This window comes from Ambystoma mexicanum, chromosome 6q, assembly GCF_040938575.1.
Source record: "Ambystoma mexicanum isolate Mex_15411 chromosome 6q, UKY_AmexF1_1, whole genome shotgun sequence".
Taxonomy (NCBI): domain Eukaryota; kingdom Metazoa; phylum Chordata; class Amphibia; order Caudata; family Ambystomatidae; genus Ambystoma; species Ambystoma mexicanum.
The window spans coordinates 347,721,078-347,744,975 of NC_090937.1; the positions used below are offsets into that span (position 1 = coordinate 347,721,078).

Genomic DNA, 23,898 nt, shown 5'->3' on the forward strand with positions numbered 1-23,898 from the left:
TGAGAGCGTGCGAAAAATGTGCAGTGTCCAGGTGCGTTTTACATCAGAAATTACCATGTTTGTTTTGATGCCGGCAGCTCAGGTTTCTTAAATGAGCCACACTATTTATCATACACTCAGTGGAGTAAACTCAACATGAGTTTTTAAGGCTTGAAACAATAAGATGCTGAAGTTTTTGAACTCTTGTGAAAATATTCTACAGTAGGAACTTGCCCATTACAAATTCTTTATTTAGCTTTAGCAACTTCTGTAAATAGTTACATTTGTGAGGAAAAACTTACTGGTAGAAAAGTGAAACTTATCTCAGAACTAACCTGAGCAATCTCAGAGACTCTTCTAATTACCCCTTCGGAGGTGCGACGATCCTTCAGATGGTGTCACTCCTCCCCAGGGGAGATGCGCTTTCCATGAGGCTAGGGAGGTGAGGCCGCTAACCAATAGTCCCCCTAGGGGTGGTAACATGCAGGAGGATCTCATGGAGAGGGCCTTCTCTCGTGAGGATAAGGGCGTAATTGGGAGGCAAAGTCCCTGTAAATCTCCAACAGGTAGGCTTACGAAAACGACCAAATCTTAATCATGCGTAATTGTAAAACATCGAACCCTCCTGTTGACATAGGTACTGAGACAAAGAAGTGCTCAAAAACACTAAATTCAAGCAGGACAAAGGCTAGAACAGCTGCTGTCAATAGGATGGATGTTACGCTGTTCCTAGTGATCCTCTGACCTGTCCGTCAATGGGCCGTGCTGTTCTGGCAAACTGGAAGCTATGATACGATCAGAAGGATAACCAGGCGACCAAGTAGGTTACAACAAAACCTGGAAAGCGGACGTAGGCCTTCGGGAGACTGCAACAAAGCTTGTCTCCAAGGCTGAGAAGAGGAATAGCGGGATGCCAGAGAAGTGTTTTGCGAGTCGGTTGTGAACTGGCGTGATAAACCTGTCAGAATGAGAGGTGGTGGCAAGACCTGTAGGGGGTGGACTGGGCGGTCGACAATGGTGCAGAGACTGCCGACCATAGCCTTCAGAGAACCATGTAGGTGATTATCAGTAGAAGGAGGGAGACCGTGGAGGACGCGCAACCTACCATGGCAGGACCAAGGGATCTGACAGCGACACCGAGGCAGCCCACAACAACTTGATGTGAGAGAGGCGAGATACAGATGAGGACTACTGAAGGAAGAAGTTCAAGTAGGAAGAGCAAACCCGCGACCCCTGGCGAAACCAGTTAAGAGTTCCCGGGTAGAAGGTAATGGGAACACGTACAAGTCCGGGAGGGGAGTGGGAAGTTACGAGACTGTAACCCATAAAGAAATAGAGAAAAACGTAAACCATTTTGTGATACAGTTCCCAGGTCAATTCCACAAAAGGGTGATATTGAAAAGTCAAGAGGGGCTCCAGGAACGGCTTCATCATCCCAGTGGGAGCAGAGCAAGAAAGGTGCAAAACCAAGAGATTGTGAAAACCGTCATATGGGAACTACAAACCTTGTTAAGAACTGTGACAGACATTGAGGAACCAACTAGGAGAAGGGAGTCATTCTCCTTGCCCCACAAGAACTTTAACTATATGATTTTCTGTTGGTTTACGGAGAACCCACACTTTTATGGAACTTTTGCTTTGAACAACCTGAGAGGCATTTTTACGCTATGTATTCAGGAGAAAGGAGTCATTCTCCTGGATTACAAACATTAGCTGGACATTATGGGGTTTTGTTGTAGTGACAGGGATAGAGTAGGAACATTTGTGACTGGGACAGTTCCTTTTTGTTTCGACTCACAAAGACTTTGTGATGAGCACCAGAGTTTTCTAGTTTAGGTAAGGAAATCCCTGTAGTGTTGGGGAAAGGTAGGTTTGATGTATTAAAAGTCTACAGCAACCACTATGGCACCACTCGGTCAGTCTCTTCATTCTTTGTCACCACAGAGGGGAACACAGGTAATTTGGAGAGCACTAGTTACACAGGGAAAGCTATTGGGGTGATTTCTCTGAAAGAGATGAAATGCTAATTTACACTTTTACAAGTTTCTCTATGTCTCATGCCCAACTCCCTTTCCCATATGCAAACTGCAAGACTGGTGGAGAAGAGGCTGTGTTGTTTTTTTTATTTTATCCACTTTCCCTTTGCAATACTCTGGTTGTAGCTGGTTTCGTCTGTGCGGTTCAGCGTCTGCTGCAGACCCTGATTGCCTGGGAACTGACACTCACCTAGATGACAGGAGCAGTTGACCGTGGGGAGCAAGCCAATCAGAGAGACCGTGCAGAACGGAAGCCACTGACACATCCTGGAGGCAGGACCAGGATTCATACATGGTGGGCGGAACACTGCCAAGCCAAGGAGCACAGAAGGCCGCAAGCACAAAGGTCTCGTGAGGAGCGAGACCGAGCCATGAGTGAGGTGGAAGACAAGTGTGCCTGAACTGCGGCACCTGGAGGAAGAAACAGGGAACAGACAACTCGAGAAGCCTGGTTCCACATCGAAAGGAAGCCACTGCCTGCCCCAAGAACGCCACCACAGAGTCACAGGTATTTGATTCTTGGAAAGGAGAGGGAGGAGGGCGGTTGAGCTCTGAGTCGCTCCGACAAAGAGCCGAAACAATGTGAAAGCGAACCAAGTGCCTAAGATGGGCCTCTAAAACCTCAAAGATTAAGAAAAAGTGGGTGAATGTCAGGTTTTTGTCTCACCATCTTTGACTTGGAGTCGGAGTCGGAATCTTCTTTCCAGTTCTTCCCGTCTTTTGTAGAGAATAGATAAGGCCTATCACTCCGGGTCGCCACCGTGCCAACCCAGAGTGAGACCTGGAGGCATGGGGGCCACCCGGAGAGCTGGGTCTCAAAAGGAAAAACCCTTCTTGCCGTGCCCTATAGATGATAACTGTAGCAGGTAAGGACCGCGGGCAGTCAGCATGGGAAAGATGTTGAAATCAGCGAAAATGTATTCGGAACAAAGCTTGGATCCAGAAAGAATGGCCGAAGCAGAGGGACCAGGCAGAGGGTGAAAGTAAAGGGGAGAGCAAGTTCAGAGGAACCACGCAGCGGCAACCAGGGGAGAGCGAGTTCCGTGGAACCACATAGCGAAAACCAGGGGAGAGCCAGGAGAAGAGAGGAACGGAATACGGGAGAAGAAGCACAAGAAAGCACAAACTTAACAGCGTTTAGGCAACACGGAGATGATTGCAACGGGTAGCTTACCACAGCTTTCGGGTAATTGTTGCTAGGGATCCAATGCAATGTGTAGTATGCGTAGTTACGGCCGGTGGCCATCTTGGATAGGTAAGCTTGTTTCCATCGTTGCCATAGTGATCCTTGCAAATGCATCTGCCAATGATTTCCCTGGTCATTGCGTAACGTATGGAGCCGTTACAGGGAACCTAAGAGCCAGAACCCGTGAGGGGTTATTAGAAACCAGAAAGGGAGCAAAATACCCAAAGCAGGTGAAGTTAAAACCCACAAGGGGTTAAGAGAAGCCATAACGCAAGACCAATACCAAAAGGATGTAAACCAGATAGCCATAACCTGCAAGGGGGTCTAGTAGAAGCCAGAAAGCAAACAAAACTCCAAAAGAGTGTGAACGTGGAAGACAGACCAGGCAAGGGATTCACAGAAACAAGAGCTTAAGAGAAATACCAGAGAAGGGTTCAGAGAAGCTATTGGGGAGAATTCTAAGAAATGTTCTAATTCCCTTCTACCTTAGAGACCCCCATCTCTTTTGCTGGACTTTAGGACTTTTTCTCTCTCATGTAATTGTAATGTGATTTATTCTCTGTTTCCTTTGACTTTGGAGTCTGACAAACTTCATAGGTATCATCTTTACATGGTGTCACACAGCCCCTTCAGTGCAGTTGCACAAGGAAGTCTCTTAGAATTACCCAAGGTTTAAATACTTTCTCTTGGTGAAACTTCTGTTTCCAAGAGCAGTGAAGTGAAATTGCCTTAACTTACATTTTGTAGCTTTCTAGACCCAGCACACACTATTTTACAATAGGGTGGTGGAGGGGTTACTTAGCATCCCCTTTGTCTAGTTTCTCAGGTAACATTTTTATGTTACCCTTTCTACAATTAATGGCTGGTGGCGGTGGTTTACTTTTCACTACCATTGTGTGTTTTTACCTCGGCTGCGTTCGCCACGGTAATGCACCCATTGGTGCCCATTTCATCAAAATGGCCCCGGTCTTCTTTTTTCACCATTTTCTGTTGTAAAGGTCTTTCTTGAGATTAACTCTGCGCGCCAAACCAGGTTTGGTCTCTTTGTTCGTTTTGTCTTAGGTGGGCTTCACGAGTGCCCGAAACTCCCTGTGCTTAATCCCCTTGGTTACAGGAATGCACCCAAAGGTGATTGGCCGGCAGGCTGTCCCGCAAGGACAGCCCCCCTGCTGTGTGATTGGAAGCTATGCTGGAATGAATGGGAGAAACTTGCATAAAAGGCAAGGCTTTTTGGCTTGGAAGGCAGAGTCGATCACTGGACGAAGGAATCCAAAGAAGAACTTGGAAGAAGCGCCTGCTGCAACTCCTGGGCCATTGTTTTGCCCGAAGAAGCCCTGCTGCTGTGCTGAAGCTCCGAATTCCCCTCGACTAGAGAAGCCCTGCAGGGATGAGTTCTCCCTTTGAGGTGGTGGGACCAGTCAACTCCAAAGTAAGACCGTCTGGACATCCTCTCAAAGCTGGTTACATTTCCACTGCTGCTGCTGCTGCTGGAACTGAAGATCCAGGGAGAGGAACACCAGATCGTGTGTGTTGCATTTAAGTCGGACCCAAGCGCCAGGAAGATCCTCTGGACTTTCCTGATGCAGGACTGACCAAGCGTGAGCCACCTCAACAGAGTGCTGGACCCCAGAAGCAAGGAAAGTCTGAAGTGGTATCCGAGAACCGCAGTGTTGCTATTTGTTGTCAGACGCGAGGAGCTGAAACGCAGAAGGACCGCTGAATTAAAGTTTGCCCTTTGCTGCCGCTGACCTTCCCATTGCAGATCAGGAGTCCCTAGACTTCCTCCCTCTTGTCCCCACGACTGAGGCTCAGGAACAACAGGATCTGCAGAGCTCTACAGGAACAGAAGCCAGATGGAACCATTTCTTCTAACCAACGGTACTGTAAAGTCTGAGAGAACTTACCTCTCGTTGTGTAGACTTACTTGGTCTCAGTTGACACCTGTCTTGGTTACCTTGCAGAGTTGCTAAAGCTTTTTCCCTTCACAAGCCTCCCAGCTTGTGGCCCTTCAAGTGTTCTAATTTTACAAACATTTCTAAAAACATTGTGCAAGACTTTTTACCTACCTCCAAAGAAGATCTTCAGCTCCCCTTGACATTGTGCAATTAACATTGGCTGCCCTTGCTCCCTGAGTAACTCGTCTTACCTTTGACTCTGTGCTTTATCTTTTCCCCAGGAAAGGGTAAAACCAAGGTTACAAAAAGTACTTACCTGTTTGTGAATTACTTGTTAACCTTTGTTTTATTCCTCTCTTCGAGCTTTTACACCAAACTCAGTATTGCTCTAAATGTACCAGTGATAAATAAATATCCACAGTGTCCTAACTATTTAAGTCAGCTGAGGGTGTAGAAAGCGTCTGTGTGCCATCCCGAATGGGTATCATCTGATTTAGAGAAACAGAGTGTGTTTTGAAGTGTATTATAAGTGTTACATATATATTAATAATTGTTGTATCAAGAAACCTTGAGTGTAAGTGTTTATTTGAATAACTGTACTGTGAAATTCTGTGTCACAACATTACTGCTCACATTGACACCTCTTATGATAAGCCTGGCTGCTCAGCCACACTACCAACCTGTGTAGTTCAGACTTATATCAAAGGCTGGGCCACTATTGCCAAGAGGTCAGGGTTATTGCAGTGCACCTAAAGGGTACAGCATACAATCTTACCTAACAGAAGCAAATGAACCAAACGGGGGGAAAACCTGGCAGAGAGAGCCCAGAGTCTAGTGCAGGCCACAAATCCCAACCACTCCCACGGGGTGGAAACTTACAACCTTGCAAACCCATCCTCAAGTAGAAACAGACGGTCCCCATTGAACCATAAGACCTTACTATTGGCATAAACCTGAGATGTCCTCGAAGGTTGACTGGGAGACAGCAATGGACCAATTGAAAGATCTACAAATCTAAGAGATTTCTTTTTATTGAATGTGTAAAAAGGCAAGACCCAAGACTTGCTGCTAGGGCACAGGAGTACACCAGTTATATTTGTGTTGGAATCCAAGAGACTTGTTATTTGCTTAAACTGTATGTGAAACCGGGGGGGTTCTAAAGGAACATTTCCAGAGACATGGATGGGAGAGAGTCATGTACCAGCCAGCATATGCCAAGCGAGAGGGCGTAAGAAGATTCCTCTGGGCTAAGTTTATTTTCCTTTGCTAGTGGGAGGGTCAGTTAGAAGGATAGCTTAGGTTTGGACAGAGGACAAAGTTGAGTTTTGTACGACAACCCGACGAGCACTTAATTTAAAATGTTTGTTAGAAGAAGGAACCTATTCTAAGGCATATAGCTCAGCTCTACCCAATGCTTCTGGGGAGCTCCTCCATGTGCACAGAGTTTAAAGGCGACAGCCAGGAGCCCTCAAGAATAACTGTGAACAAATTAAGGAACTAGAATCTGAACTGTAAGAATTGGAGAAGGGAAAAGGGTGCAGGAAATGAGAGAGGGGAAGAGAGAGAAGAGTGAGAGTCGGTGAGAGTACGTTTGAGGACACTTTGCACAGTAGAAGGAACCGACGTCTTGGGTTGGTAAGCCATAATAACCCTTTCCATAGCATGACATTGACCCATCCTGTACAACTTCCTTTAATAAAAATATGGTTCTTGGAAATTCAGTCGTGATAAAAGGACACAGGCAGGAGAAAATGCCAGCAGCAAGAAGGCACTGAGCAGTCTGAAAAAAATGTGCAAACAAGGATGCACCGGGGTGCGTATGAGTGTGCGTGCGCATTTGTGTGTTAGGCTGTTAGTTCTTCTCAGTCACAGAAAAGAGGCAAACCTAGGAGAAGCAGGTGAGGGTCTTGGGTGGCTGGTCCATTGAGCGGGTTCAGCTGCACATCCACCCTTTCTTTATGCGGCATAAAGCATCACTCGTCTTCTCTTGTATGAAGCCAGAACCCACAAGTTCACCAAGGTGAACATTATTCTGGGTTTCGCCAAACAATTCAAATATTCATGCTGCTTAGGATTCTTGCAATCTTCAAAGCAAACTAATCTATGAAATATCCAATGCTAGAGAATGGCTAATACTCATAATCAAACATAATAATTAACTGCATTAAGGTTCACTTCTTTCACATTGGCTATGGAACGCTAAGGACATGGATGGCCCCCTTCTGGACATATTTGCTAAAGAATGTGCCCGGCACTGTGTCAGGAAGTCCTGATTTAGTAAAGAGTAACTTGTATCCTTTCTCTGGCAAGATAGTGAAAACAGAAATGGACAAGTGAAATGTTTGCCCTACAGAGAACTACAGAAAAATGTCAAGGTTGGGCCCTGCACTTAATGAGAAACTACAAATTGCTTCAAATGCTACAGTACCCTACAGTCCTTTTCCCCACAGATTACCAGGACATCTTCCATAACGTTTGGCTTTTCCTAGTCAAAATGTAGAAATTATGCTCCAGGAAACAACCACATTACAAAAACAATTGCAGCAGTATTGGGTCGATTTTTATGAACATTCTTTTTCCCCAAGCAAACGGGACCAGGTACACCTTGCAGATCACAAGCAGAAAAACAGGTCATTGAAAAGGCAATGGCTCCAATTTGGTCAGATTGTATGTGCATCAAGGAGAGAAAGAGACAAACTGTGTAAAAGACCAGCATAACACACAGGCCAGCAAGCATTCAGGGGGAAACAGACTAATGTCATTTCAACTATATTAAAAAGTTCATTTAAGGAGAAATGAGCAAGTGTGAATGATGAGGACTAAAGAATATCACTATTTTTACATGAAGTTTCAAGGCCAATTTCTGTTGCTTCTGAATTCAGATAAGCAGAAAATTACTGTGACAACCACTAACCTGAAAGAAAGCTCGTGCTTCTCGGTACCTACATTCAAGAACCTGCGCTGTAGCAATCTCTTCTTGAAATCGTGAGAGATTTTGGGGGATTTTAACTTTTAGGCCATCAAGAGAAACCAAGAACAGCTCAGGTCTAAAAAAGAACAAGCAAAGAGGAAAAAACATTTTATCTCCCACAATACCTTTCTTTTTCATAAACTTTTATTTAACATAGTAGCAGACACGTTACTTTAATGACAAACCATATGGACGGAGAAATTGCAACATAAAATAATGCAGACATTCAATTATTACTATTTATCAGCTTGTTATATGATATAGTGTTGGTTGTTGTATATTGTTGCACACTCATAAGAGCTAACGTGTCGTTCCAGCCCACCCTTCTGCATCGTTCATTTGCAATAGGTAGTCCCGAAACGGACCCCAAATGTCCTTTGGTCTACATCTGGGCACAGTCGACACAATGTATCCTTCCTCCCTCTCGTTAACATAGGGTAGTTCTCTGAGCCATTCAGTTACACTAGGGGCTGTTCTGGATTTCCAGTATTTCAGAATAGTTTTTTATAGCAATCATTCAACACGGGTTAAAAAACCTGTGAATTTTCACAGTGGCCTTCCCAATATCTCCCAGTAGGTATTTAGGGTTGGGGGGAGCATAGGGGATAATTTATTATTAGCTAGGACCTCTGCCAACCCCGCCAGAATTGAGTAATCGGTGGGCAGTTTCAGTACCTATGAAGTGAGTCTGCAGCTGTCATGCGCCCAGGGCTTTGGCGCATATGGCACAAATGGAGATTGGCCCGCCATTGATTGTTCCATTACGCTTTCCATGGTCCCCTCGTTACGGTCTAGTCTTTTTCCAATATGGCCACTGCCGGGAGGTTCTTAGCCCACGAACTCCCAGCAGCTGGCGCGTTGCAACCACTACGTTCCCTTGCCCTTTGTTGCAGTGATACGCTGTGAGTTTTCCTCTTTGTTCCTATTCATGGAACGTCCTATCCTTTTTTCGCAGCATCTCCTGGCTTCTGCCGGTCTCCCTTGCCGGCTTCTTTGTTGACGGGTATAGCCCCGCAGTACCACTCTCTCTCCCTTTCACCTTTACTCAGGGGCTCTCCCCTTCAGTCTTTCCTCATTTCTTTTCCTTTTCCTCTCGCTCTCTCCTTATCCCCCTTTCTCTTATTAAGCTTTGAGTCTCCACGCTCACCCATCTCTCTGGGCTTCGCTGTTTCCCATTTTCTGGTCTCTCTCTTTCTGTTCTGTCTCTCTTGGAGACAAGCACTTACCGTTCTCTCCGACCGCTTAGAGGTTTCTTTTGCCCTCGTACGGTCAGCTCTCTCCTCCATTGCTCTCTGACCTGAGCCAACCCTCCTTGGATTTCCTCGGTGCTGCTATCTTTGCACCTTTGCGGACCTCTCCGTACTGCAACAGCCCTCACTCGCAGTATGCCCATTTTGTCCTTCTACACTGCTGTGGACTTATCTTTTGGTGAACTGCGCTGTTTAGCAGGTGGACCTCGAACTTTCCAAGACATCTCACTGCCACAAGTCATCTCCTACACCGGGGTTTTTTGTGCCTATCGGGCTTTTTCAACGGGTTTGGCCTTCCTCGGGAGAGGGGCCACAGGGTTGCTGTCCACAGGCAGCCACTGTGGCTTCCTCTCGAGGTAGATCCTACCTTCACAAAAAGGAGAAGGACTTCAAGCCGGCACTTGAGTCCAGAAACCAGTGATTCAGGTGAGGAGTAGGTGGAACACAGTGGGTCAGGGCAGGAAGAAAATTGACAGCAGCAGCCATACCACATTTCATACATTCATTACTGGTATTTGGTCAAAATTGTGAAATGCGTGCGGGGGTATAATGTAGTTGGAGTATTTTAAATTGTATTCATCTGAACTTTAAGTTAAGGGAGACCTCTTGTTAAGCGACACCAGTGTAGCCATTGTTCGCCCTATATTACAATCTTTAAATCTTTCTCCCATTTCGCTTTGGCCCCATTGACAGGTACCTGGTTGGCCTGACATGCTTTATCCAGTCTACAGACAAGTCTCCTGGGGTCTATGCCACTCGCTATCATGTCTATAGGTTCACAAGAATTCGGTTCCTGAGGCAACAAGGGTCACCAGCGACAGGCCAGCGTCCTCATTCTGAAGTATTGAAACATTCTAATCGGGTAATCGCCCAGCTTGCATACAAGTTCTATTCTTCTGTCCACGACTCCTTGTCTAGAACAGGTATGTGGTTAGTCTCGGCCGTGCTCATGAATGGGACATCCACCGGCCAGATTCTTGACAGAACCTACTCAGACCACTCGCCTATCCTCATCACCCTGAAACTAGCTGGTCTCTCTGATCAAATATATAGATGGAGCTTCATGCCGGAGGCATTGCAAGATAGTCTTGGAATCCAATATACAGGATTATATTAAGTTATTTTTTTTTACACAAATGAGGTCTGAGTACACTTTGGAAAATCCTTGAAAGTATACAAGCGAGGCATCACCATGGCCACGGAATTTGGGGTGCTCAAGTGATTAGGCATCACATTAAGAATTGTGAGGAAGACCTGTGCTGGCTGCAGCTAGGCCACACCTCAAATCCCCCTAGAGCAACGCTTGCGCCGGTCAAGGATGCAGTGGATGAGTTTAGGAAAAATGAAGAGAGGGAATTGAAATTTCCTATACCACACCAGCAAGAAGATATGTGAAGGGGGAGAGACCCGGGAGGCTGTTAGCTTGGGCAATACATCAGGTTGGAGGGAGTAACTGCATACCGCTTATTAGAAACAAGGCTGACGCTCTAGTGGACCATAGTGCAGATATTAATGCAGTGTTTCATCCCTTCTATTCTAAATTATACAAATGCAATGACACTCCTAGAAATGGACAACGAAAGGTTCCCAGAGAATCTTCCACTTATAGAGCTGTCACGAGAAGCAAGCTCCCAGTTAGATCTTCTGGTCACCCTTGAAGAGATTGTCTAAGCCATTGATAACCTCCGCACAAGGTATCAGTTTTTGATGGCCTGACAGCTGAGTTTTATAACCAAAGCAAAACTATCATTAAGTCCTTATTTGCCTAAAGTGTGGGAAGAAGCCTTGGAGTCCCAGTCTTGCCAACTACCATGCGAGAGGTGGTTATAACAGTTTTGTTTAAGCCAAATAAGCCAGTGGAATATTGTAGCTCCTATAGACCGCTCTCCCTAATAAACACGGATGTCAAAATATTTGCAAAGATCCTGGCGAACAGACTGACATCACACGATACACCTGCATCAATTAGGATTTATTCCCGGGTGCTCTACCACTCTTAATCGGTGGCGGCTATTTAAAATAATGGAGCATATATGCACCAAAGAACACGCAATTGCAGCTACACTAGACATTCAAAAGGCATTTTGATTCGATAACATGGCGATACTCCTTGTAAAATGTGGGTTCAGCCAGAGTTTTCTGTCATATGTCCAGTCACTGCTCCAGATAAGATTTTGAAGGGGGGTATTTAACTCCCTATTTTTTAAAAGTGGGAGTAAAACGATTTTTTACAGAGTACAAATGTAAGTCTCTTTCCCAAAGGGAGTATTTTCTAAGTAAGTAAAAATAGGTTGGGGGGGGGGAGGGGCATTGGTAAATGGCCATGGGAGAAGACATGACTTTGAGGTGCTCCTGCTTATCCTTTAATGATCCTCAGCTTAGGTGCGTTCCGCGGAACCTGCGAGTTGCTGAATTGACACTACTGAGGCATGAATGCACGGGGCAGAATGGGACCGTAAATCCGGTGAAAATCGCAGAACAGTTAGTGAAATATACTCTGGAGAAGTTTACGGAATCTGTGAAGTAGAATAACCAAAATGGCGGATGTCGGAGAACAAAGGAACAAGCTGTGGAACAGCTGCGCTGCGGGAACGAGAGCTGCACTGTAGATAACGAGGCAGATCTGGACCGGCGCATGATGAGAGATCAGGCATAGCAGAAAAAAACAGTGCCTGTCTATGAGGCTATCAGGCACGAGAACCCCCGCTGACACGGTGCAGAGGACCGGCTGAACGCGGATGAGCAGTGTTGTGCGTGCTGGAGACCCCAGGAAATTCTAAGTGCACCGGATGGCCTTCACATTAAGAGGAACGAAGCTGAGCGGTGACTGGGGAGGCTCGCAACCTCATGGGGCCCAAGAGAGGAAACAAAACTGCAGAATTGAAGGTACGGCCCACACACTGAGATCATATGGCACAGACGTAGACCCGGACATTCTGTCATGCGCGAAACATCTGTTTGGGTTAGCCTCTATTCAGTGAAAACTTGTCTCCCCGCAGGAAAGCCTGGTCAGCTGAGGAACGAGGATTGCAACAGAAGTGGCGCCAATAGTTACAGTTGCAGTTACAGTGCTCTTTTGAAGGGTGAAACTGACACGTGTATCAGTAGAAATGCCCGCATATTGTAAAAGAGGAGCTACTATGTAACGCAGCTGGTTCACCGCAGGAATGAAAACTAGAGAAGCAGAGGTGATACTGGAGGCTCGCTGAGGGGCGCCAGCAGGGACGGCCACTGGGAAGCTAGGGGAATATGGGCAACACCCAAAGCGGACAAGCAACCACTAGACGAAGGAGGAGGCGAAGGTAGGGCCCAGGAGAACCAAGGAGGAAGAAGGCAGGAACGTGGAGGACAACTGCTGAAACCCTGAGGGCAACGTGACAGAGTCTCCAACTCAGGACCATGAGGGTGATACGGAGCAGTGCAACAGTTGGGGGTGAGGGGACTACTGACCCTTGCACGTAGCGACGGCCCCCTGAGGAGGGGCGCAGCAACACCTACCACATAAGCAAGGGCACAGAGTGGACGGATACAAACAGACTGGCGGGAGGTGAAGAGGGACTGGACCCTAGACAATGGGACATGAGTAATGAGCCCATAAAAGACTGGGACCTAGAAACTACAGGCACACAGAGGCACGAGACAGCAGTCGGCTGACAATGGTGGTACTCCCATACGGCGCACCAAGCGGGCGGTCGCCTTCTGGAAGGTAAGGTAGCGAGGTGTGCTCAGGCGCCGTAGAACACTGTGACGAGGCACAGACGCCAGCCCAAAGCAGATAGACAATCCCAGGTGAAGAATGGCCGCCAGGCTGGTCAAAGGAAAAGGAAAGCAGTCGACGATGGAGGACTTTGCCAAATCTCCACAAATAACGGATGCCGAGAAGAAGAAGGGGCAGCATAAGCAAGGCGAAGTGACCCAGCAACAGGATGACCAGCAGATTCTGGAAGCAATTGCAGACCTGAAGGAACCAGGAGAGGCTAAGTAAGATGCCGCACTGGCTGAACTTTAGACCGCACTGGAATTCAAGATTGACGCGGTGAAAGTGGACCTCAACTTGCTGAGGCAGGACGTGAAGGGGTTGGCGGAACGTACAAGTGTACTGGAGAAAGAGTTGAAGGCTACTACCACCAGCTGCACGACGAATGCCACTGAAATACATACACTGCGACAGCAAGTGCACAACCTGGAGGCACGAGCGGAAGGAAGGGCACGTAGAAACAATATACAAATTATAGGGCTCCCGCAGGGAGAAGAAGGACCAGACACGCCCAATTATGTCGAGACCATGTTACTACAGGAAATCAAAGGAGGAGCGATCACTCAAGGGTTTGCAGTGGAGAGAGCGCATAGGGCGCTGGTTCGGAAACCACCACCAGGAGCCCCCCGCACCCTAAGACCGATCATAGCCAAAATAATGAACTACAGAGACAGGGAGAACATTTTGGAGCATTTTCGAAAGGGAGGAACAATACACAGAGCGTCTGCTGCCGTCACGGCATACCCAGATTACAGCTTCTTAGTACAAGACAGCGAATGCAATACAGAGCCATTAAAAGGAGACTGCGCGAAGCAGGTCTAGATACATGCTGATGTACCCAGCAAAACTGAAGGTGTTGCATTAAGAACAAGGCCCTCTTTTTTGAGACCCCGGAGGACGCAACAGAGTGGCTGGACGCACAGAACTGTCCAGCAGGAGCAGATGACCGGACGGAGGGCAGAATGGATAAGTGAACCTACTGTTTATAGAGTTGTATGGTGATGAGAGAAACTGACTTTGGGACTGTAGTGTTCCCACATCGTACTATATGAACTAGCCTGAGGGAGCAGACGGCCATACGGCAGATAGAACGGATAAGTGAATTAGTGTCTCTTCCATGGTTTGCGGTGGGATTAATTGGTTGATGTTGAGTAGTAGTTTGTCTAGAGATAATGACTTTGGGACTGGGACATTATCCAAAAGAAGCCAAAATAGTATAAAGAGCTCAATGAAGGGGCTTAGATACCCCAGTCACTTGAGGACATTTGGACAGCGGGATGCACCGATATTGTATTAGAGCAGTACTGAGGAACACAATCTCTCCCCAGTAGGTAGTTCAGTTAGGATATTAGAATTATAGTATCCTCCTGCTGCGACCTGTGTACCAGCGAGTGCTGGGAAAGGGGGTAGCCCGAGATCCAGGGATGGAGCTGGGCAACAGTTGGGTAGTGTTGGGGTTTAAGGGTGTTGGGCAACAGTTGTGTGTTGGGGTATTTGGGGGGGGTAAGGGGGTGTAAGGAAAGGGAGGAAGCAAGCATACCCCTATAAATCACTGCACATGGAACGGAAGACAAGGGAGGACAGGGGCGGAACGGGGTATGGATAAGATGGGGGACCTCAAGATAGAGACCTGGATCGTCAGGGGGGCTCAATAGTAATTTTAAGAGGAATAAGGTTATGATGTATTTGAAGACAGAGAGAATCGATATTGATTTATTACAGGAAACTCACTTGACAAAAGAAAAACAGGAAGTGGTGGGGAGGAAATGGAGAGGGACCACCATAGAAGCAACATATTCGGCATATGCCGATAGCACCGCATGTCCCCTTTAAGCTGTTACAGTCCACCATAGAGCCAGATGGGAAGATGGTGCTAATAAAAGGAATAGTGGAAAACAGAGCTGAGCATTATCAACACGTATGCCCCGAACCAAGATGCTACTAGCTACTTTAAAACCCTATACTGCAAGATCAGCCAATATATCGGGGGGGGGGGGGCAGTTATTTGGGGAGGGGACTTTAAATGCACGCTAGATCCCAGGGTTGACAGATCAGATAAGAAGATGGAGAAGCCCACCCCAGTAGCAAAAGCTCTGAAGTCCCTACTAAGTGACTTTTGACTAACTGACGTATGGAGGATGCACCACCCACAAGATAGACATTCTCATTACTCGGCCCCACAAAACCTGCACACGCGGTTAGACTACATATTTGCGACACCGGGGCTGACGGGGTAACTGGTGCAGTCAGAATACAAAGCGACAGTCCTCTCAGACCACTCACTATTGATTGTGGTATGGCAGTACGCACCGCCCAAGGCCCGGATCACGACATGGAGATTTAGGGCCGATGCCTTGAAAGATACTGGGTTTAGAGAGGACGTAAGGGAAGAAATAGTGGAATACTTCGAAAACAATACCGGGAGCATAGAATCGGCTGGCACACTATGGGAGGCATTTAAGGTGGTGGTGAGGTGGGCGGCAATATCTAAATTCAAAGGCCTACTAGGTGGAATAATGCATGAGCTACACGGAGCAGAAAAGAAATTGGAGACAATAATGCGCAAGGGAGGGCATTCCCCAGAGGAGGCTGTGACCATACAACAACTGCAACAGGATTGCAGGCAGTAGTGGGAGAGATTATGCAACCTGAACTATAAAAGATATGTTGAAAGACAGCACGCAGAGGCAGATAAATGGGGCAGGTTGTTAGCCTGGTTGTATAAGAATGAGAAACCCGAGCTGTACGGGGGATGGATGGACAAATGCTAGATATCCAAGAAAGGGTGAATAAAAGCTTTTTAGAGTTCTACCAGCAACTGTATATGGATGTTGATGAGGGGGAAGAGATTGATGTGATGGAAACACTGAAGGACATTGGCCTTCCCAAACTGGGGTCAGCAGAGAGGGAGAATTTAGAAGTCCCAATTACGTTAGAGGAACTGGAAGCAGTGATCAAGCTCTTACCTACTAGTAAAGCTCCGGGGGCGGACGGACTCCCTAGCGAGTTTTACAAAACGTACAAGGCGGTGTTGCTCCCCCCGCTACTAGCAATGTTAAACGAGGTGTTAGAGAGGGGAGTGCTGCCGGAGTCTCTGAGGGAGGAAATTATCAACTTGCTTCTGAAGCCTAACAAATCAGGCATGGACTGCGATCATATAGACCGCTATCTATGCTTAACCAAGATAGCAAGATACTTACGGCAGTGCTGGCAAATAAGCTGAGACCGGTTATCAATAAACTCATACATCCTGACCAGACCTGGTATGTTCCGCACAGAAGCATAGCCGACTATCTCAGAAGGCTTGTTATAGAACAAACGGAAAGGGACCCCCAGGAGGTTGCAATAATTTCATTAGATGCAGTGAAGGCCTTCGACTCTGTCTAATGGCCTTGGTTGATGGGGGCCCTGAAGGAATACACGGTTGGGCCCACGTACTTCAGATGGGTCCAATTGCTGTACAGCAAACCACTGGCTCGACTCAGGACGGGAGCGACCATCTCAGATCAATGGCAACTCAGTAGGGGTACTAGACAGGGATGTCTGTGGTCCCTGATAATGTTTATTTTAGTGCTAGAACCCCAAGCAACATATTTGAGGCAACAATACGGAGAGGTGGGGATCAGGACGAAGGGAGGGGAACATTTGATATCAATGTATGCTGATGACATGCTGTTGTATTTGAGATATCCTGAAGAGAACCTACAATATATTCTGGAAGTAAAGGGGTGATACGCGGTGCTGTCCGGCATCACAGTGAACCCCAAAAAATCATGTATATTTACCCTGGGTAGATACAAAGGGATACCACGAGAGGAACTGACAGTATTACAAATACAATGGGAGACCAGGACCTTTAGATACCCGGAGATTGACGTACATTACAGTGTAGAGGTTGAATACAAACAAAACACAGGGAAGGCAGCGGCTAACATTGAAAACAGCCTGAGGTTCTGGGCCAAGCTCCCTTTGACCATGATGGGGAGAGTGGCACTGTTAAAGATGGTGGTGCTGCCTAGGCTGCTACACTACTTTGTGAATATACCATATATGAGACCGAAGCGATTCTTTGCTACAATCCAGGGTATATGTAGGGGGTTCATATGGCACAACACTAGGAACCGAATAGCGTTATGGAAACTACAAAACACGTATGACCAAGGGGGCATTACATTGCCCAATTTCGAGATGTACTTTCTGGCCAGCCAAATACAATATGTGGCGAGGTGGTTATCGGAAGACTCCACATTGGAGTCCAGGTTGTTAAGGGCTGAATGTGTCCCGTTTTTCCTGAAAGAATGGATATGGTTGTCAAAATCACAGCTAGGCGGAGGGACAAGAATGTTAGACTTGGGAAGGAAGAAATGGCAACGGGCTTGCCGGGCCATGGAGAACCTGTACCCGTGTTCCCCACAGGCGCCACTAGCGGCGCTGAATAGAGTGGATGAGCAATTGAGAAGGATAGTCCGGCATAATTGGGAAACAATTGGTATAGCAACGCTGGGAGATGTGTGGCAGGAGGGGAAGGCGGTGGAGTTTGATACACTGGTGGAAGACACCAGACTATACCAGGGACAGTAGATCACTTATACTAGGTAGGTGCCGAAGATAGAAGACACTTGATCAGAAATAGTGCTGGAGAGTCAGCCCGACAAGGCCATAGAAACATTTTATGATATGTCAGACGGAGGCCAAGAGATCTCCCGAATCTACGAACTGCTGATGTCAAAGGTGGGAAAGGAGTTAACTCGGCTGAGACGGAATTGGGAGGAAGAAGCTGGGGAATCTATGAGTGATGGGTTGTGGATGAGGGTACAAGGATACCACAAAAAAGTGTCCAGGAACGCAAGGTTGCAACAAATCCAGTTATATGTTACCCATAGAGAGTAGATGACCCCTCAGAAGATTGCAAGGTTTAAGAATGCAGGAACACAAATATGTCCTAAATGCGGGGAGGAGAATGCAGGACTGGTGCACATGTTCTGGGCGTGCCTGGAGGGCGTGGCTAGGAAGCCATGTGAAAGGACGTGTCTGTACGGGGGCTCCCGAAGATCCGCACATTATCCGACTGAAAACAGTGCAAGGACCGATGCAATTTGGCTGAGACCGAAATGACTGCGCGCATGAATCTCAGGTGAACGTGAGGTTATGTTTCGACACGGGCCTGCACCGTGAGAGCGCAACAAAAAGCTAAAAGAAGATCTGGAGGCGAGAGTGCGTTGAACGAGAAAATGGCCGCCGCCGCCGCCGAACGAAGGAACAAAGGGGTGCTTGATCTGGGCGCCTGTCGGTCGCACTGGAGCATGGTGATGGTGTAGGTGCATGACGCGGGTGCATCGAGGTCATTAAGGACACCCAGTCCTGCGAGGCCGACGGCGTGGACCTGGGAAGGGAGCAGGGCCTGATCGAAGATACTTTATACCCGGATCGTGCGGTGTGACCGGGAACTGTGCCCCGGGCCCTTTGTGGCCTAAAGTGGACCTCAGAGGGTGAGACGCGACCTGGCCTAGCTAGGTAACAGACAAGATGGCCGGGGGTGCCGGAGGACAGAGGAACTTAGTGTCAGAGAAGTGGTGATAACAATGGGGCACCCGCAGAGCGTACTGTGAAACCCTGCCCCAGATCCGAGCGGGGATTGAAGGACGTGAGACATGTCTAACAAGCCCCTGAGAGCGAAGACCAAACAGCACACGCTCGACGAATACGCTAAAACGCCTCCCGGCCCAGACGGAGCCAAAAGCAAGGACAAAACGCAAGCCAAGGAAATGGCCGCCGGGGGTGCGAACCACGAGGTCCTCGCTGCGATCGCAGACCTGAAAGCGACCTGGGAGACCAAGCTCCAGCTCGCTGTGGCTGAACTGAAGACCGCAATGGAACTCCAGGTCGGGGCAGTGCAGGAGGACGTGAACCTCCTAAGGCAGGACGTGCGTACCCTGGCAGAGCGTACAGAGACTTTGGAGAAAGAATTGGGCCCTACCGCGGCGGACTGCGCTGTGCATAAGCGTGAACTCCATGCCCTGGTGCAACGCGTGGGCAACTTGGAGAGTAGGGCGGAGGAGGCAGAAGGGCGCGCCCGGAGGAACAACATTCGCATCGTAGGCCTGCCGGAGGGAACTGAGGGCCACAATCCAACGGAATTTATTGAAAACATGCTACTGCAGGAGATCACGGGAGGCACCCTGTCGCAGGGTTTTGCGGTTGAGAGAGCGCACAGGGCCTTAACTAGGAAGCTACCACCGGGAAACCCGCCCAGGCCAGTGATAGCTAAGATCCTTAATTACCGGGACCGAGAAAGGATCCTTGAACACTTCCGCAAGGGAGGCACAATACAACGAGGAGCGGCGAATATAACGGCCTATCCCGACTACACCCTGCAGGTACAGCGCAGTCGTATGAACTTCGGAACGGTGAAGAGGAGATTGCGGGAAGCGGGGCTTAAATACATGTTGCTCTATCCGGCCAAACTGAAGGTTTTCTTTCAGAGCAAGCTACTGTTCTTTGTCACCCCGGAGGATGCTATGGAGTGGTTGGATGCACACAACTGCCCTCAGGAGTCAGATGTTCAGACGGCCGGTGGAAAATAAAGGACGAGATAAGTAACGCTGTAGGCCCGGTCGGGTCATGAACATTGGGACTAGATTATAGTCACTGAACTCGCTTGAGAACATGCGCGCGTCAGGGGTTATGAAACGTGGTCCTTGCGCGGACATGGTTGCGAAGTTGTGGAGCCGCCTGAAGCCACCCTTCACACCCCCTTTTTGTGTTTAGTTTAGTCACTGTTAGTGGGGTGACACCCTGTCGGGTTCTCTATTTGGGTTTCCAAGGAGGACCGAACACAGGGATGCCTGAGATCCAGGGATGGAGCTGGGCAGTGGTTGGGGGTAGGGGTTTGGGGGGGAGTTTTAGTTTTTGTATGAGCCTGAGGGTGAAACCGGGAGTGGGCGTTCGCAAAGTGGGGAGGGATTGCCTTGGATGGGGAGAGGAAACTACTGATAGGCCATGGGAGACCTTAGGATACTAACGTGGAACGTTAGGGGGCTTAACAGTTACCTCAAGCGAAATAAAGTCATGTTGTATCTCAAGAGGCAGAAGATAGACGTAGCCCTGCTACAGGAGACACATCTAAAGCGAGAGAAACTGGAGCTGGTAGGGAGGAAGTGGAAGGGAACAGTGGTAGGATCAACGTACTCCGCCTATGCCAGAGGAGTGCTGGTGTGGGTGGCGCCACACGTCCCATTCAAGCTAATTGAGGAGGTTGTGGAGGAGGATGGGAGGTTGGTTATGGTGAGGGGGCTGGTAGAGAACAAAGTAGTGTGCATTGTAAATACATACGCGCCTAACCAGGAAACAGCGACATATTTTAGGACGCTGTGCACCAAGCTCAGTGTTGGGATGGGGGGCACGGTGATATGGGGTGGTGACTTTAATTGCGTGTTGAACCCCAAGGAGGATAGGTCGGATGACAAGATGGCTGGGCCCGGTCCGGCGGCTAGGGTATTGCAGACGCTGCTGGCGGATTTTGGCCTAGTTGATGTGTGGAGAGCGAAACACCCGAGCGCGAGACAATACTCGCACTATTCGGCTCCGCATCTACTGCACACGAGGCTTGACTACTTTTTCACCACGCCAGACATAGTCGCGGAGTGCGACCATATAGAATACAGGGCGAGGGTCCTCTCTGACCACTCACCCCTGGTCATGCGATGGCAACTGTATCCCCCACGAGCGCGTATACCAACATGGCGCCTAAGGGCGGAGGCGCTCAAAGACCCCGCCTTCAGAGAGGATATTAGGGAAGAGATAATTGCTTATTTTGAGGTGAATAAAGGGAGCGTTAAGTCGGCTGGCACCTTATGGGAGGCCTTTAAGGTCGTAATGCGGGGGATCGCCATTGCGAAGTCTAAGGGATTGATGGGGGGAGTCCTGGCGGATTTGCATAGAGCTGAGACTGCGCTGGAGGAGGAGTTGAAAGGTGGTGGGACAGATGCGGAGGCGGTCTCTAAATTGCAACAAGAGTGTGCGGAACATTGGGACAGGCTCTGTAATTTGAATTATAGAAAGTATACTGAGAGACTGCATGCGGGGGGAGATAAAACGGGCCGACTCTTAGCTTGGCTGTACAAGAGTGAGACCCCACGATCCCCGATCAGAATGGTAACCAATGAAAAGGGGGAGGAGGTAGACACCCAAGAAGGCGTGAACAGGGCATTCGTGGAATACTATAAGGTCCTATACGAAGATTGCGAGGGGGGCAGCCAGGAGGAGATAGACGAAGTGCTGGAAGATGTAGGCTTGCCCAAGGTCAGCGATGAGGAGCGAGAGGAGCTGGATGCTCCGATCACCCTGGAAGAGCTGAAGGAGATTGTGAGACAGTTGCCCACTAGTAAGACCCCAGGGGCAGATGGGTTCCCCAGTGAATTTTATAAAGTTTATGCAGAGGAAGTGCTCCCGCCCATGTTGGAAATGCTCAACGAAGCGTACGAGATGGGATGGTTGCCGGAGTCACTTAGGGAGGCGATTATAATACCGCTCCCCAAGCCAAATAAACCGGGACATGATTGTGGCTCCTAGAGGCCCCTGTCGATGTTGAACCAAGATAGTAAGATCCTGACAGCTGTCCTGGCTACTAGAATGCGTAGAGTGATCGGCAAGTTGATCCACCCTGACCAGACGGGCTATGTCCCTAATAGGAACATCACTCACAACCACAGGCGCCTCCACAGGGTGGTCGAGTGGGGTGGTGGTGAGGACGGCGAAATGGCGATAGTAGCATTGGACGCGGTTAAGGCGTTCGACTCTGTTCGATGGCCTTGGCTGCTAGCGGCTCTGAAAGGGTACGGGATGGGACCAGGTTATGTTAGGTGGGCCGAGATGTTATACAGTGCACCACTGGCCAGGGTCCGTACGGGCGCAGTGGTGTCAGAGAGATGGCAGTTGGGCAGAGGCACTAGGCAGGGGTGTCCTTGGTCCCCTATGTTGTACATCCTGGCCCTAGAACCCTTGGCGATTTACCTCCGGCAGCAATATGACCCGGTCGGCATCGAGGTGGGAGGAGAGTGTCACCTTATATCCCTGTATGCGGATGATATGCTGTTATACCTAAGATACCCAGAAGAAAATTTGCAGTATGTCTTAGAGGTGATGGGGAGGTACGCCTGGTTGTCCGGTATAGCGGTAAACCCTCAGAAATCCACTCTATTTCCGCTGGGGGGCTATGTGGGGACTCCAGTGGAGAGGTTGCCAGTGTTGCAGATCCCGTGGGCGACGAGATCCTTTAGATACTTGGGGATTGATGTGTATCATACGACCGTGGAAGAGCACAAGCATAACACTGAACTTGCTGTGGGGAAGATCGAGAAATGTATGAGGTTCTGGGAAAGATTGCCACTAGCGATGATGGGCCGAGGAGCCATGCTTAAAATGGTGGTGCTGCCCAGGCTTCTGCATTATTTTAACAACATCCCCTACATGATTCCTAAGAAGTTTTTTGTGAGGCTACACAGTGTTTGCAGAGAATTCCTGTGGCACGGCATGCGCAACAGAGTCGCACTGTGGAAGCTGCAGAACTTCTATGAGAAGGGCGGAATCAAGCTGCCGAACTTTGAGGCATATTATGTAGCAGCGCAGCTACAATATGTGTCCAGGTGGCTCTCTGATGAAGAGACCCCTGAACACAGGCTGTTTGGGAGGGATTGCTCCCTTTTTTACTTGCGAGAGGTGATCTGGGTGGCTAATGCATGCATGAGGGAGCGGCCTAGTATGCTAGCTTTGGGACGGAACATGTGGAAACGGGCCTGCCGGATGATGGGCAACCCTTTGCCGTGTGTATTGCAGTTCCCATTGGTCGCACTGGCGAGGGGAGATGGGCAGCTCAGGGCAACCATTCGGATATACTGGGAGTCAGTGGGGTTGGTCACCATGGGAGATATTTGGCAGGATGGGACCATCTTGGAGTTCGAAGAATTAGAGGCAGGGTCGGGACTGCACAGGGGTCAATATATGACATATCACAGGATAGTGCAGGAGATCCGGAATAGGTGGCCCGAAACTACCCTGGCCGATGAACCGGATGCCCCGGTGGAGATACTATATGACACATCGGAGGGCGGGCACGAGGTCTCTAGGTTGTATGAGATGTTGATGATGAAGGCTGGGAGCGATTTAGGGCACTTGAGACTGGAATGGGAAACGGAGATGGGGGCCCCGATGACAGATGGGTTGTGGGAGCGAGCCCTTGGGTATCATAAAAAAGTATCGAGAAATGCCAGGTTCAAGCAAATACAGCTTTATATAACGCACAGAGCATACCTGACCCCTTTGAGAATATCCAAATTTCGGGGTGTTGGACGCCAGGCGTGCCCCAAGTGCGACGAGGAGAATGCAGACATGATGCACATGTTTTGGGCGTGCCCAGTAATTGCAAGCTATTGGGGCGAAGTGGCGCAGAAGCTGGCAGGAAAGGGTGTTACACTCAAAGTGGATTCAGCTTGGGCCTGCTTACTGGGGGGATATCCCAGAGCGCGTAAACTTAGACATGTCGATAAATTGAAAGATCTGGCTTATGTGCTTGCTAAACGTAGGATTGCCATGGGTTGGAAGGAGTGTCATAAACCACGAACGGAGGTCTGGTGGAGGGATCTCCAAAAATGGGCGGAGGCCGAGACGGCTGTGTGGCGAGATGCCAGTATCGCAGGGGAGGACGAGGAAATGTGCTCTCTTGCGGCATGGAAACTGTTGATAGCTGAACTGTTTGGAACGGGGTCAGCTTCAATTGACTCTGAGAGTGCTGACGCCCCCTCGCCCACAGCGGATACCAATGGCGAA

The 23,898-nt window shown here is 48.7% G+C and overlaps 1 protein-coding gene across 3 annotated transcripts in view; it reads right to left on the minus strand.

Annotated features, from left to right (window-relative positions):
* Positions 1–23,898, minus strand: part of FKTN (fukutin) — a 534,769-nt gene that overhangs the window by 318,064 nt on the left and 192,807 nt on the right. For all 3 annotated transcript variants that reach the window (XM_069630830.1, XM_069630831.1, XM_069630832.1), the window contains one exon: positions 8,011–8,143. In XM_069630830.1, coding sequence (XP_069486931.1) covers positions 8,011–8,143 — 133 coding nt within the window. The remainder of the gene's footprint in view (positions 1–8,010; positions 8,144–23,898) is intronic.